Here is a 15,054-nt window from a genome sequence, read left to right as displayed (position 1 = left end):
GAGGCCAGAGCCGGCGGGGTAGATGCCTTCTGACCCTGCCACCCATGGCTTTTCCATCTCCCCTCGAGTGGCCTGCCGTCGATTCAGACTATGAGCTGAGGCCCCAGGCTCTTCTCTGGATGTAATTTTCTTTCATCTCCCAAGTCAACCCACCCAGGGCTGTCCGCCTATCTTCTGTGGCAGCAGGGAGAACCCAGGAGACAGAGTGTAGCGAGAATATGACACAGCCTTCATCCTCATGTATTTATTCTCAGAACATACAAACTCATCTTCTCAGAGAATAAAAAAACAGAAATTTCACTCAGTGACTTCAAGATGGGCACAGCCAGCTCACCCTGTCCCCACATCTACTAAAAAAATTCCCTGGGTGAGGGGTGCCTAGAGTGCACAGCACCCCTTGGCACAGGGGCCGTGCACAGCTCTAAACCAGGCTCTCAACTTGTTTTATAATCCAAAAGGGCAAATGGCTGTCAAAATGACAGAGTCCAAGGTCCCTAACCCTCACCGTGCCAGACCCCCCGGGGTCACCTCGGGTGGCGACCCAGCTGCCGCTTCCGCGGCCAAGTCCGTGCCAAAGAGGCCAGGCAGCCAGGTTTTCGTTCAGTGCGTTGAGGCAATGCCAACCGGCCGCCCCCACGACTGGCAAGAGCTGGTGGCCCAGTGCAATCCCGGAGCCCTCCGGAGGGGCAGGGCTGAGCCAGAATCCGGGGTACTTTGTTCTCCCTGCTGCCTACAGCAGTGTCCTCTCCCTCTGCAGCCCCACACTCAGGCCTGCAGACCTGAGGGAGGGGCCAAGGAGTCTGTTTCCTAAGGCCCCGTTAAGAGTGAGGACCTGGAGAGATGTGAGGGTCCTGAAGAACGGGCTTCAGAACATGCCCTTAAACTGACGGGAAGTGTGCTGTGTCAGGCAAAAATAGTCTCTTCCCGGCGCTTCTTGGTGAGGATGGTGCCCGGCTTGTGCTGGGCATCTGGGTGGTTGGCTAGCTCCGGGGGGCAGGACGACACCGGGCTCTCCAGGATGGCTTGCTTCAACTCATAGAACACAGCGGAGTCCTCTTTGGTGAGGAAGGTGATGGCCACACCACTCTTGCCAGCTCGTCCCGTGCGGCCAATGCGGTGGATGTAATCTGGGGAGGGGGAGGAAACGCCACTGAAGATACCAGGCCTCACCCACCCCACCCCACCCCACCTCCCGAGGGCAGTCGATACCGCTCGTGCCGCCTGACCCGGCAGCACCCACAGTGCTCTCCCCCCCACTACTAACGGTGGTCATCCTACCACACCCAGACTGAGAGCAGCCCAGCGCCATTCTTCCCCACAGCCCGAGACAGCTGTCGCACATACGGGAATGACTAACCCATGGGAGATGAAGAGCAGAGCTCATCTCAGGACAAGCAATCCCAAGCAATCCCAAGCAATCTCACAGTCGGAGCTGTGCGGAGTGAGTACCCGACAAGTAGCCTCCCTTTGCCTGGATGGAAGCTGCTTTCCCCTGCACGTACCTTCAATGTTTTTGGCCATATCATAGTTGACAACCATAGACACATCTTGGATGTCGATACCACGACCCGCCACATCTGTAGCCACCAAAATGTCCTTGGCCCCAGCCTTGAGGTTGGACAGGGCAAACTCTCGCTGCTCCTGGCCTTTCCCACCATGCAGTGTGCAAGCATTGTACTGTTGGAAGAACGGTGAGGTGAAGGAAGAGCAGCGGGGTCACGGAAAGACGCAGAAATTAAGGGGGTGAGGACACCGAGGGCGGACTGCAGAGCAGAAGGACAGAAGGCGAAGGAAGGAGGAGAGAGGATGAGTGAGACTGAAAGCAAGAGGACAAGCAAGCTGGAGAAAGGGAAGGGAGAGAACAGGGTGTGGGGTGGCAGGGGCAGACAGTCAGGTCAAAGGTAAGGCAGCTGGGGGCAGGGGATGTGGAGCCAGAGAGATGGGAAGTCATCAAAGAGAGAATGAGGCTGAGATGAGGGTGGCAAGCAGGGACCAAGACACTTAGGAAGTTCACGGGCTGAGTGGAGAGGACACACCCTTCCCTTCGAACACCAGCAGCAGGACTAAAGGACACCGATCACCCCCAACTCCCTCCTGACCACACCACTCCCTTTCCCAAACATGTATTAACACCAAGAACTCTGATCCACTCTTCCACAGTCTCAGATCTGGCCAGGATGTGTGTCTCAGGACTTGTCCCTGGCTCAGCCCCCCTGGAGGAAGACCCAAGGCATCTCTGGCTGACACTGATGGTCTGTCTGGACAGGGAATCACAGCAACAGACCCGTCCCTTATCCCCATCAAGCCGCCCTCTTCCCCCTGGCCCTGACGTGACAGTTAAAGAGTTGAAAGAACAGGAGAGCACTGAAGGGAGGAGCCTTAGAGGGGCCCTCTATTTTGAGAAAGCCCCACCAGAGAGAGCAGACTTGGTTTGCCCCAGCCAGACACACCCCCATCTTCTCCAGGGATTTCGCCAAAACATCACAGCCCTTCTTCTGATTGACAAAAATGATAATGGGTGGATCAAAGCCTTGTTCCAAGATTGCCAGCAGCTTTTTCCTGGGGAGAGGAGGAAGAGGAGAAAAACGAGAGGCATAGCTCCATGTGAGAGGCTCACCCCGATCTACCAACACCAATTCCACGACCTCCAAGCCCACGGCATCCCGAACAAGAAAAGAGCAGCTCTTTAACGCAGCAGAACATTTACCCTCCAACCCTCATACTGAAAAAAGGCCCCTTCTTCTCCATCATATTCTTCCTGATTCAGCTGCCCCCGTACCTCTTTTCTGACTCTGACATGAGGAAGACCTTCTGTTCCACACGTTCGTGGGGCTTGCCCGCAGAGCCAATGTACACCACAGCTGGTCGCCGAAGATAGCTCCGGGCCAGACGCTCCACCGCCGGGGGCATGGTGGCCGTGAACATGACTGTCTACGGAAACAGGAAGCTCAGCCCTGGGCCCAGGCAGGCACCACCATGTAACCCCCGTCACCACAGGCAGTGGGGCCTGGGCTGAAGAACCTACAGTGAGCCACGGAGTAAGCTCTGACAACCACCACCGTAGGAAATCGTGCCCTTTGCCTTCCCCCTCCTTTCCTCAGTACCCGTTCACCAAGCCTTTACATCCTACGATGACAGGAAGGGCTGAGACCATTTGCCGGCACCCAGGGCAGGCAGCAGCATGAGGCCTTGGAATCGTTTTCTAGGGCACGGCCAATGGCTGCACTGCGAGGACTTTCAGAGGACTGACGTGCTGGTCCATGTACTCCAGGTCCACCCAGGGCAAGAAGGGCCTCAGAGCAGGTTTGGCAACTTGCCCCCATTTCCCAGCCTAGGGAAGCAGCCTTACTTGGCGGTACTTATGTTTTCCTGACTCGAAGTTGGCCAACATCTTCTCAGGGTCCTCAGCCTCATCTGTGTCCGGCTTCTGGTTGCTGACAGGCATGTGCTCCAGGATCTTCTGGACATCTGGCTCAAAGCCCATGTCAATCATCCGATCTGCCTCATCCAGAACCACATAGGTACAGCGGCTCAGCACAAGGTAACGGTTCTCCAACACATCAATCAGACGTCCTGGGGTAGCGATCACAATCTGGAGGGCACAGTGGAAACATATGCAGCCCCAGCATGTACCCCCTTCTTCTCCCTCCTGTGAACTATCCACCCGCTTGGGAAACAATGCTAAGGAACTCGGACCCCGACCTCCAGTTAGGATTGGCAGCAAAGGTTCCTAAGAACTGGCACAAAATCACTTGTTGCCACCTTGGATTTTTTTTTTTTTTTTTAGGAATGAATAGGGTCTCTGAATAAGGTCCAGTAGTTAAGACAGAAGAGGCAAAATCGGAAGGAACTTTCTCAGACAGAAGAGGGACTAAGGGCAACTATGGAGAGGGTTACATAAAAGAATTATGGCAAGAAGTCTGCAAAAGACTCAACTCCTGGATCAGAATTCTTCTAAAAAGCTCTCTTCCCCCACCCTGAGAAGACACGGTCTATGACAGAGTAATTAAGAGCACAGGGTTTGGACATGAACCTCAGCTCTGCTTACCGCCAGCTGTGACTCTGGGCAAGTTCCTGACCTGAGCCCCAGCCTCACCTGTACAGTGGAGGTACTCTACCTATTCTCGCACGGTTGTCGGTAGGATTAAGGATGTGCCCAGTACAATACCTGGTGCAAAAGTTCTCAGTTAAGTCATAGCACATACATAAAAGCCAGAACTTCTCTTCAGCTTACTGTACATCCATGGCAGAAACTAGAAACACAGCCCCCAAACGGAGAGCCCTCCTACAGCGGGCTGGCTGCCAGCTAGGCGAACGAACCTCACAGCCCATGCGCAGCCTGAAGCCCTGGTCTTCTCTGGAGATGCCGCCAATGACGGCCACAGTGCGGATGCCCAGTGGCTTCCCAAACTTGATGGTCTCTTCCTCAATCTGCTGAGCCAACTCACGAGTGGGGGCCAGAATGATGGCGTAAGGGCCCTGGTCTGACTCTTCGATCCTGTGGTAAATGGGGCATCCCACAGTTCCATGAGCTTTGGTTCTCTCAGCCAACCACAAACAGGAGCAAGACAAACAAAGTCACTCTTAAGGGTAGCTATGGAGATGGGGAGGGTGGTGGGAAAAGGGTGCAAAGATCTCACTTAAAAATCAAGAGACTCCAGGGCAACCCTCTCGGGTGCCCTCCCTCTTTGGGAGCTTTGAACTATCACTTTACTATCGCTCAATAAACTTCGCTTTGCTGCCCACCAAAAAAAAAAAAAAAAAAAAAAAAATCGGAGTCTCCTGGACAGCGAAGTTCTTCAGGGAGTGGTCTTGGTCATCCAAATCATCTCTTTCTCTGATACTGTGATCCAAGTATTCCCTAATATCTGACCCAGACTAAAGAAGGGGGCTTCTGATTACAGACTTAAAAAGAAAACCAAACAGGGCACCAGGCTGGCTCAGTTCAAAGAGCATACAACTCTTGACCGCGGGGTCCGGAGTTTGAGCCCCACAATGGGTGCAGAGATTACTTAAAAATAGGGGCGCCTGGGTGGCTCGGTCGGTTAGGCATCTGACTCTTGATCTCAGCTCAAGTCTTGATCTCAGGGTTGTGAGTTCAAGCCCCATGTTGGTCTCCACGCCAGGCATGGAGCCTACTTAAAATAAATAAACATTGTTTAAAAAATAAGTAAATACAGGGACACCCGGGTGCCTCTGTTGGTTAAGCGTCTAGCCTTCGGCTCCGGTCATGATCCCAGGGTCCTGGGATCGAGCCCCACATCGGGGTCTTTTCTTAGCGGGGAGCCTGCTTCTCCCTCGGTCCGCTGCTCCCCCTGCTTGTGCACACACACGCGTGCGCTCTCTCTCTCTCACAAATAAATAACATCTTCAAAGAAATACATACACAGACTTATGTAAAACTCATTTAAAAAAAGAAAGAGAAAACCGAATGTTCGTTTGCCACTGGGACCTTTCCCACTCAGCCAAACCCGCCCACCCCAGCGGGTGCCAGCGGACCCCACCTGTCAATCTTGGGGAGAGTGGTGATCCAGACCAGCAGCGGGATGAGGAAGGCTGCCGTCTTGCCGCTGCCGGTCTCGGCTACACCAATGATGTCACGGTTCTGCAGCCCAATGGGGATTGCCTGACGCTGGATAGGCGTCGGTTCCTGTAGAGGCCCAGAGAGGGGAGTGGGTACAGATGGAGTCCTGCTCCCCGGGCTACTGCTGACCGAGCGGGACACCAGTACAGAGTGAGGAGACACGGTCAGCAAAGGCCAATACTTCCACCGGAAAGGGCCAGACGGGGTCACCTGAGTGCTCCGTGGGAGAGGAGGCACCAGAGGAGCAAAGGAACAAAGCTCTCTGTTCCCAAGTTAAGCGTGCTTCCCCTGGAGTGTGGGAACGTGTCAGGTCTTCTGGGCCAACCTGCCTCTCCTTACCTTGTAGCCACACTTATCGATGACCTCCAAGATGTGTGGGGGCAGGGAGGAGTCCTTCCAGGACCGGATGGGATTGGGGATCTTGCCACCTTTGGTGGTGATACTGTAGTCCTCTCTGAAGATCCGCCAGTCCCTGTCCGTCATCTCGTCTAACTTCTTCTGGGACCAGTGCCGGTCGTCCCAGCGCTGCTTGGCTTCCTTCTTTCGGAGCTTGCGGAGTCTGGCCCTGGAGCAGGGCGTGGGGAGCGAGTGGGGTCAGCGCCCCGCGGCTCCTTTGTGCAGGCGCCGGGCCCCCGCCCACCGCCCCCAGCCCTGCCACTCACTCCTCCTGTTCCTTTTCTTCCAGGGTCCGCCTCTTCTCCATTAGGTCTCCATAGAAACGCGACTGCTCCCGCTTCTGCTGCTTCAGGTCAATGCCTGCAATGAAGCCCCGCCCCAACAGCTGCACCTGGTGTCGCTCCTTGTACCTGAGACGGCGACGGAGGAGGGGAAACAGAAGCTGTGACAGCGGCAGGGGGGAGGGGTGCACCACCCCAATGTCCCGACCCGTCTACCTGCCCGGCCAGGGTCTGTCCTCGCCCGAGGAGCTAGCTGATCCGCGCCGGCCAACTGCCCCGGCCCAGAACCTTACTTCTCTTTCCGCGGTCGCCAGTTCTCCCCAGGGACGGCTGAAGAGCCCAGCTTAAAGGACTTAGCGCCTGGGCCCGGAGCCACTCACAGGGGGTTGTAGTCGATGGATGTGTCCTCGGAGGCATCCCACTCAAAGACAAACTTGCGGTCGTTAAGATGCCTCGTTCGGCGGCGCTTCTTGATGCCACCCAGATACCGCTCCTGCCCAGGGACGGAACGCACAGCTCAAGGCCCGGCCAGGTGTCACACGCAGAGCTCGGGATGGCCAAAGCGCCAAACCACGCTGCTGCGTGTGCGGCGGGGGGCGAACACGGGACCGAGGCCGGCACCTTGATGGCGTGCAGCTCCTTGCTCTTATCCTTCTCCTCCCGGATCTTCTGCCGCCCTTCCTCATCCTCGTTTCCGTTGGTCTCCCGCTCCATCCTCTCCCTGCGCTCCCGACGCTCCCGCTCCTGAGGGTCTTCTGCAGACCAAGGAGAGCAAAGCTGCAGAAGAGCTCAGTGCAGGGAAAAGAGAGCACGTGGACAGGGCCCACACGACGGACACCAAATGAGAAGGGGCAGCTCTACGACACAAGGGAAATGGAGACCTAACACAAAGACAGCTCCCTCATCAACTCGCCCATCGCTCCCTCTTCCGAGCTCCGGAGCAAACCGGCTTTCTGGCCCTCGTGGGTGACGCGACAACCCCGGCCCACCCTCTCCTACCTCTCGTTCTAGGGGCTACCCCGGGGACGGAAACGAACCCAACATTTTCCTGCCCAAGTCCTGGAACTGCTTCCTCTTCTTCCGCTCCTCTTCCAGCATCCTCTGTCGCTCCTCCACCTCCTGCTGCCGCCGCTTCAGGGCCTCGGCCTCTCGTTCTGCTTTGGAGAGGAACTTGGGCTACAAAATAGATTGGAACTGTAAACAAAGGCCACAGGAGCAGGGTATAATCGCACCACTGACGAGAACGGCAGGGAGGCCGACAGTATTGGCCCAGGCATGACACCTGTTGAGGAAAAGGCCGACAGGTCCAGGACCCCGCTAGGGCCTCAAACTATGTCCCCCTCAAAATGTGTACGTCAAAGCCCTAACCCCCAGGACCTCCGAATATGACTGTCTTTGGAGACAGAACCTTCAGAGACGTGTTCAAGGCAAAATGAGGCTCTTCGGGTGGACCCTAAACCAATCTGACGGGTGCCCTTACAAGAGAAAATCTGGACACACAGAGACACTGGGAGAACGCCCGCACAGAGGGAAGACCACGTGAGGACAGAGAAGACATCCACCTACAGGCCAAGGAGAGAGGCCTCAGAAGAAACAACCCTGTGGATGCCTCAATCTCAGCTTCTAGCCTCTGGAACTGTGAGAAGATTGATTTTCTGTCGTTTCTGTCCCTCGGCCTGCAGTGTTCTGTTAGAGCAGCCCTGCCAACTAACAGAGATCCCCATGTTCTCACCTTCGCCTCGGCTTCCTCCTCAGCCTTTTTCTTGGCCAGAAGTTCCTCCAGGGATAATGGCTGTGCCTGAAGATAAAACACAGGACTTCAGGCAATAAAGGCTCTCTCCCTTTGAAGATCAGTAACAGAGAACTTGAACTGAAGAGGAAGATGAGAGAAATCTTGCCTCTCCTTTACCTTAGGCTTCTTATCACCGTGTTCATCCTCTTCATCCTTCTTAGAGTCTCTGTCTTTCCGAGATTTAAAATCTTTTCCTCGGCCAGGAGACAAGCTTTAAGGAAAAGGAACAAGAGAGGTCCTTATCGCTGTCTTACCCCGACCCCGGGAGGAGGGTCAGGCTGAGCCCCGGAGAGGATGGAAGTTTTTCCACGACTCCACAAGACTGGCCCATAGCCATCCAGCATAGCCTGGAGCTCCCTCTGCAGGCGTGGCCACTGTCTGCTCTCAAACCTAATGATGGCCCTGTCTTGGCCCCACTCTACCTGAATCTCCTTTTCCAAGACTAATCAATCTCTTCTCACCAGTGGGTCTTCAGTACCAAGGGCAAAAATCTCTCTTCCAAATAGCAGGTGCACATTGAAGATAAAACACAAAAAAACAAAAAGCAAAAAAACCAACCCTGCTTAACTTTATAATACACAGTGAATTTAGTCTCCAGAGTCCCTCCCCATCCACCCCTCCCAGACACCGCTCTGTATCTGCTCTCTACCCCCATGCTCCCTTCCTAGCAGTCCCAGTGACCCCCCCCCCGCAACTGCTACAAGCCCAGTCCACAAGAGATCTTAAACAACCCCCTGTATTTGTCATGGAATTATGCCCTTTGCCCCGAATTCTCATCTACACACTCAGAGCCTAATAAAAACTTTGCATACAAAGCTTCCAGGGGAAAGAGATCAAGATACTGGGACATTAAGCTATCCCAACAAATGCATGTTGTCTATCTTGGGTAGAAACCTGAATGGTCCAATGGAGCTAAGGGAATGTTTTACCGGCTGGTAACCCTCTCAAACGAATTTCTAACCTTTAAGAACAAGTTAAGAACAAGCCCTAAATGGTTGTGACCTCAGTAACTGGTTACAGCATCTAAGGATACCTGCTCTGCAATCACGACCAGTAGGAGCCACTAAGGACAATTTACTTTCCTATGAGGCCAAGCCAGCTTAGAGGCAGAGAGGAAGAGATGGGAGCATTCTCCTAAAGCCCACGTCCGTTCTCTCAGGTACCTGGATCGCTTACGGTCCTTGTCCCGTCTGTGCCCGTCCTTGTCCCGGTCTCGGTCCTTCTTATTCCGATCACGCTCCTTATCCCGTTCTCGTTCCTTATGCCTTCGCTCTCTAAAGACAGCAAACGTAAGAAATCATGTAGTAGCCGGAGTATGTGGCTTCGCTGCAGCCCTACAGAGGTTCTCAGGCTCTTTTCTCCACAAAGTAATATTTTACAAATCGGGGATTATGTGTCCAGGGAATGCTAAGAGGGAATTCTAAGAAAGTCTTCTAGGGGCGCCTGGGTGGTTCAGTCATTAGGCATCTTGCCTTCGGCTCGGGTTATGAACCCAGAGTCCTGGGGTCAAACCCCGCCTCGGGCTCCCTGCTCGGCGGGAAGCCTGCTTCTCCCTCTCCCACTCCCCACCCCCCCCGGCTCGTGTTCCCTCTCTCGCTGTCTCTCTCTGCCAAGTAAGTAAATAAAACCTTAAAAAAGAAGAAGAAAGTCTTCTAGATCAGAGTTGTACTACTAAGCATTAATGGCGACGACGGGCCATGGCCTATGTGAAGAGAGGAACTACCCTCCTCGACCATCTGGACCTTCATCTTACAAGTTCCCTCTCGCCTTTTAAGAGCTACTGGGTTACTAGGTGTGGAGAAATATATGAAAGACTAATATCCTAATACTGGAGGCACCAGAGGAACCGAGAATGAAGCAGTTTGAAATGTACTCTCCCTTCCCATATGAGACATACAAAGTTACTTTACCTTTCTGTAGACTTGGAACGGGAACGAGAGCGAGAACGGCTGCCTCCCCGACGCCTGTCCCTTGAACGATGCCGCTTCCTGTCTTTAGATGGGGAAGACTTCCGGTCCCGGTCTCTATCTCGCTCTCTGTCGGGAGTCCGAGATCTCTTCCTTTCCTCCTTGGAAGGTGATGCATCCCGGTCCTTTTTGTCAGCTAGCTCCCCTGCCATCTGTCATGGATAAGAGGAATACTTATCATGTCCTAGGTACTGCTCTCAACTGTTTATATATAATCTACTTAATCTCAAAACAACCCTATGAGGTAGATATACTGGAATGCCTACTTCATAGATGAGGAAATGGAAGCTCAGGCAGGTAAGTTCTCTTGAGCTCATAAAGAAAAGTTCAAATGAGGAAAAAAAGAGTTTAACTTTGAGATCTGGGATTATAATCAGCACCTCAAGAAAACCGACATTTAATTTTTTTTTTAAAGATTTCATTTATTTCTTTATTTGAGAGAGAAATCATAAGCGGTGAGGAGGGGCTGAGGGAGAGGGAGAAGCAGGCTCCCCACTGAGCAGGGAGCCCAACGTGGGACTCAATCCCAGGACCCTGGGATCATGACCTGAGCTGAAGGCAGACGCCTAACTGCCTGAGCCACCCAGGTGCCCAGAAAACCTAAACATAAATGGAGAAACAAACTCACTTTCACCCAGATCAAAAGAAATGTACTTTTCATTACGTAATGGGAAAAACTTCATGGAGGGTACACAGAACCTCTATGCATTTTTTTTTTCCAACTTACTGTGAATCTATAATTATTTCAGAATAGAAAGAAAAAAAAGAAAGGTACCAAAAACTACAGGTTCACAGGCATTCTGACCTACACTCCCTACTCGGATTCAGATTCTCACAGCCTTGACCACTACCCCATCCCATGAAAGGTTTGAGCAGGAATTTGTTCTGTGCCGGGCGCCTGGGTGGCTCAGTTGGTTGGGCGACTGCCTTCGGCTCAGGTCATGATCCTGGAGTGCCAGGATCGAGTCCCAGGTCGGGCTCCCTGCTCGGCGGGGAGCCTGCTTCTCCCTCTGACCCTCCCCCTCTCATGCTCTATCTCATTCTCTCTCTCAAATAAATAAATAAAATCTTTAAAAAAAAAAAAAGAAGGAATATGTTCTGTGCCCCTCCATGTTGCCCTGTCAACTGTCCTTCAGACTACAAAATCTGTTTCAGCCAGGAGCTAAAAGGACACTAAGTCTGAATCTACTTCTACCCCATCACCATCATCCCTAAGACTCAGAATACATTTCTCAGAACTTATTTTATCCCCAAATTGTTCGGTTGGAATATCAGCTCCCTAGGCTTTTGCTTACAATCTCTTTCCTCATGTAATTTCCTGCCATATATCTTTAAGAAAGGGTAATGTGTAAAGAAAAGAAAAATGAACACGCGGCACTTTCAAAAGGTGAAGACAACCCGTCTTGTCTCACAACTGTCTGAGAAATGCCTGAATGTTCTATATTAGTACATCATGCAAGTATACTTATATTTCTTCTACTTAGATCCCTAAGAAAACAATCCAGAAGAAAGGTATCTTCTCTATAAAACATCCACAACATCACTCACTCTTTCAACAAATATTCACTGAGCACCTGGTAGGTTCCAGAAACTGTTGTACCTACTGGAGATATGGCAGTAAACAAAGTCTCTGATCTCATAATGCTTAAATTCCAATGAAGCAGATAACAAGGAGAATAAGAGAATTTCAAATAGTAATGAGAACTAATAAACAAAATAAAATAGGGTGGGTATGACGGGGAGGGGTAGGAATGAGAGATGGCTCAGGAAATTATTTTTTAGATGACATGTAAGCTGAGACTTGAACGATGGGAAAGAGAGACTGCAAAGATCAGGGGAAAGATCTTGTTGGGTAGAAGGGACAGCAAGTACTAAGGCACTAGGACAAAAGCTAGCCCAGCATGCTTGCCAATTAAAAACAGACTTGTGTGGCTGAGTGACAGTGACCCAGGGCAAAGACCAATTCAAAATGAGTTCAGGGAGATAGTCAATTGTGTTTTAGGCCAGGGGAAAAGAACGTGGATTTCAACCTAACAGCAACAGGAACCTTAAAGAGTGTTAAACAGGAAGTGGTGTGATCTCATTTTACACTTTTAAAGAATTTGGTGACTTGCGAGAAAATACAGAATAACGGAGGCAAGAGTAGAAACAGAACCACTGAGAATGCCATTTAGTAGTCTAGGCAAGAGATGACAGTAGCTTGTTCTGGAGAAGTGGCAATGGAGATGGAAAAAAGTAGAGAGCTTCAGAACATACTTGGAGGCAGAGCTGACTGGACTTAACGGATGAAGGGAGAAAGGGAAAGAGGAGACACAAAGATAGCTCCAAACATAGGGTTTGACCAAACTAATGGTTCGTGGTGCCATTAGTGACCAGAAATGACTGGGGAAGGAACAGATTTAGGAGGAAATCACAAGTTTCATTTAGAAAATGCAATTCTAGAACTCAGGAGAACCTGGAGACAAAAATTTGAGTCATCAATATAGAGATAGCTTTTAAAGCCATGGGACACTAAATAATTTTACCTAAGTAGGCAGTATAGTTAAAGAAGGAAATAGAAGAGAACCAGGCAGGATTAAGCTCTGGAACATTATAACATTTAGAGGGCAGGCAAAGGAGGAGCAAGAGAAAAAGACTGGAAAAGAAGCAACAGCCATTAAGAAAGGGCGGGCGGAGTAAGTATGACCTCACAGAAGCCAAAAGAGTGTTTCAAGGAGGGAGTGGTCAACTTTTCCAAGTGGAAAAAGACTAGGCGATAGAGGGGCAACCCCTGCATTTGGAAAAATGGAGATGGTTGGTGACCTTGACAAGAGCTGTTTTGATGGCCTGGAGAAAGCAGAAAACTGAGTGGAGTGGGTTTAGAAGAGAATGAGAAGTCAGAATAAGGAAACAGTAAATATGGGCAACTTTTATTATCAATTATACTTATCACATGGGCCTGATAACCAGGCCTACCCTGGTCTTCGCTTCCCAGCAGCCTTCCTTGCAAACCTCCAAGTCTTTTGAGTTCCTCAGTTCTTGTAGGGTAGTGGCAGATTCTTTTTCTCAACCAATTAAGTATTTATCAAGCATCTACTATATGCAAGGCAGCATGCTAGATGTTGTGTTGAGTTACAAAAGGAAATCAGGAAGATCCTGTCCAAAGGAAGGTTACAGAACAATAGAGGGTATGAGGCACTTACCAAGATGAAGACTCAGATGAAGTACTATAGGAATTCAAAGAAGTTTCCTTTCATTTGCAAAAGGGGATTTGGAAAGATCTGTGGAGGAAGTGCCTCTTGAGCATTTAAGTATAGGTAGAATTTGAAGATGTGTAATTGAGGGTGCGAAAAAGTCATTCCCAGCAAAAGAATAATACAGGAAGCACAGAGGCGGGAAAGCATGACTGATTCTGGGAGAAAAGCCAAAGTTCCAGTTTGGCTGGAGCAAGAGCTACTCGAAACATGAAGGAATAAGCTCGCATGGAGGTTATCACAGGTGCTGTGTGCTCATGGGCAAAGGTCTGGCCCGTAACATCGTCCAGGGACCTGGCCTGTGTCCCCAGGAGCCAACACTCCGCGCTGGGGCCCGCGCCCCTTCGCTCCAGCCCGCCAGAGCTCTCCGGGCTCGTGCCTCTACCCTGAAGCGTTCTTCCCCGCCTTGTCCCGGAGGCAGGGGCCACCGCCGTGCCCCAACTCTCGCCCTCTCTGCAAGCTCGTGAGGACAGCCTCCATCGCTCGGGACTCACCACTCTGAGTCTGAACCGCCCAACGCGGCCTCAACGTCGCCGAGCAGTCGCCATCTTTCCCGTTTCCTGGTCGCCGAAATGCATCCCCGGCCGCGCGGCAAGCTGGGAAGTCGAGTTCCTGGTGCAGGGCGGCGCGGGCTGACATAGGGGACCTGAGAACTACTAATACCATAATGCATCGCGCGAGCGCCGGCCCCGGGCTGAGGGGTCTGCTGGGCAATGTGGTTCTCCAAACATCTGAGTCTGCGGGAGTTACGAGTTACCCATGGGTTTGCATCCAGCCTCAGGTTCTCTCCCTGGGCAGTCTTCCTCGGAATACGCTCGTCTTCCCAGACTATCATGGCTTGTGGCTTACTACGAAGGAATTTAAGGGCTTCCTTGGCTATCAATAGCGCTTAATTGTCACTAACAACTAGAGTAACAACAAATACTGTACCGTTTGTTGGAAAAGCGTTTTTAGGGGCGCCTGGGTGGCTCAGTCGTTAAGCGTCTGCCTTCGGCTCAGTTCCTGGGATCGAGCCCCACATCGGGCTCCCTGCTCGGTGGGAAGGCTGCTTCTCCCTCTCCCACTCCCCCTGCTTGTGTTCCCTCCCTCGCTGTGTCTCTCTCTGTCAAATAAATAAATAAAATCTTTAAAAAAAAAAAAAAAAGGAAAAGCGTTTTTACCAAAAAAAAAAAAAAAATCTGTGAGGTAGATTAGCCCCATTTTACAGGTAGACAAACTAAAGGTTAGTTTACAGGGGTAGCCTAGTGTTTCACAATGAGGGTGGGACAATTCATTGTGTGGGGCTATCCTAGTTTTAGGAGGACGTTTTAGCAACGCTGGCAAGGCAGGAACAACCCGCTATTGTGTCAACTCCAGATGAACCCATAAGTGGATTATAGAGTCCTGGAAGGATTGTATCACCTGGGCTGTGACACCTGTTTTCTCGACATTCCAAATAGGATCCTGTCTTCCTCATTTTCTTGCCCTTTGGAACCTGGCCAGTTGTTGGGCGACCTTCCTAGTTTTGCTTCTTTCTTCCCCCTAGTCCCCCTTCTTCAATCATCCACTGAGCTTTCTTTACCCCAAAGTGTATGTTTACTTTGGCTCTCTTTGGTCTTATGGTTCATAATTCACCACTCCACCCCCACCCCACCCTACCCCCCAAAAAAGCCAAACCTTGAAACTTCTGGGATAGCTTAGATAGATACCAGAAGGTGTCTAATGCCCTCTCCCTTCCCATTTTCCCATCAGCAGCTTTTTGGTTTCAATACCATGGGGCTGTAGGCTGAATGTATGTTCAGTTCTCTTCAAACAGAGCCTC

General features: G+C 51.4%; 1 protein-coding gene across 1 annotated transcript; it reads right to left on the bottom strand.

Moving 5' to 3' along the window:
• Positions 1-229: 229 nt before the first annotated feature.
• On the bottom strand, positions 230-13,887 carry DDX23 (DEAD-box helicase 23). The gene is made up of 17 exons (XM_027593506.1): positions 13,748-13,887; positions 9,964-10,172; positions 9,217-9,327; positions 8,171-8,264; positions 7,994-8,059; positions 7,299-7,437; positions 6,883-7,016; positions 6,642-6,754; positions 6,247-6,390; positions 5,924-6,149; positions 5,505-5,650; positions 4,321-4,498; positions 3,350-3,592; positions 2,780-2,931; positions 2,451-2,559; positions 1,503-1,677; positions 230-1,127 (listed from the first exon to the last, which is right to left on the bottom strand). Exons 2-17 carry the CDS (start codon positions 10,170-10,172, stop codon positions 904-906), a joined length of 2,463 nt encoding a protein of 820 aa, XP_027449307.1. The 5' UTR covers positions 13,748-13,887; the 3' UTR covers positions 230-903.
• Positions 13,888-15,054: the final 1,167 nt, after the last annotated feature.

Source organism: Zalophus californianus, chromosome 9 (genome assembly GCF_009762305.2).
Source record: "Zalophus californianus isolate mZalCal1 chromosome 9, mZalCal1.pri.v2, whole genome shotgun sequence".
NCBI classification, from domain to species: Eukaryota; Metazoa; Chordata; class Mammalia; order Carnivora; family Otariidae; genus Zalophus; species Zalophus californianus.
This window is presented reverse-complemented; position numbering and strand designations above follow the sequence as displayed.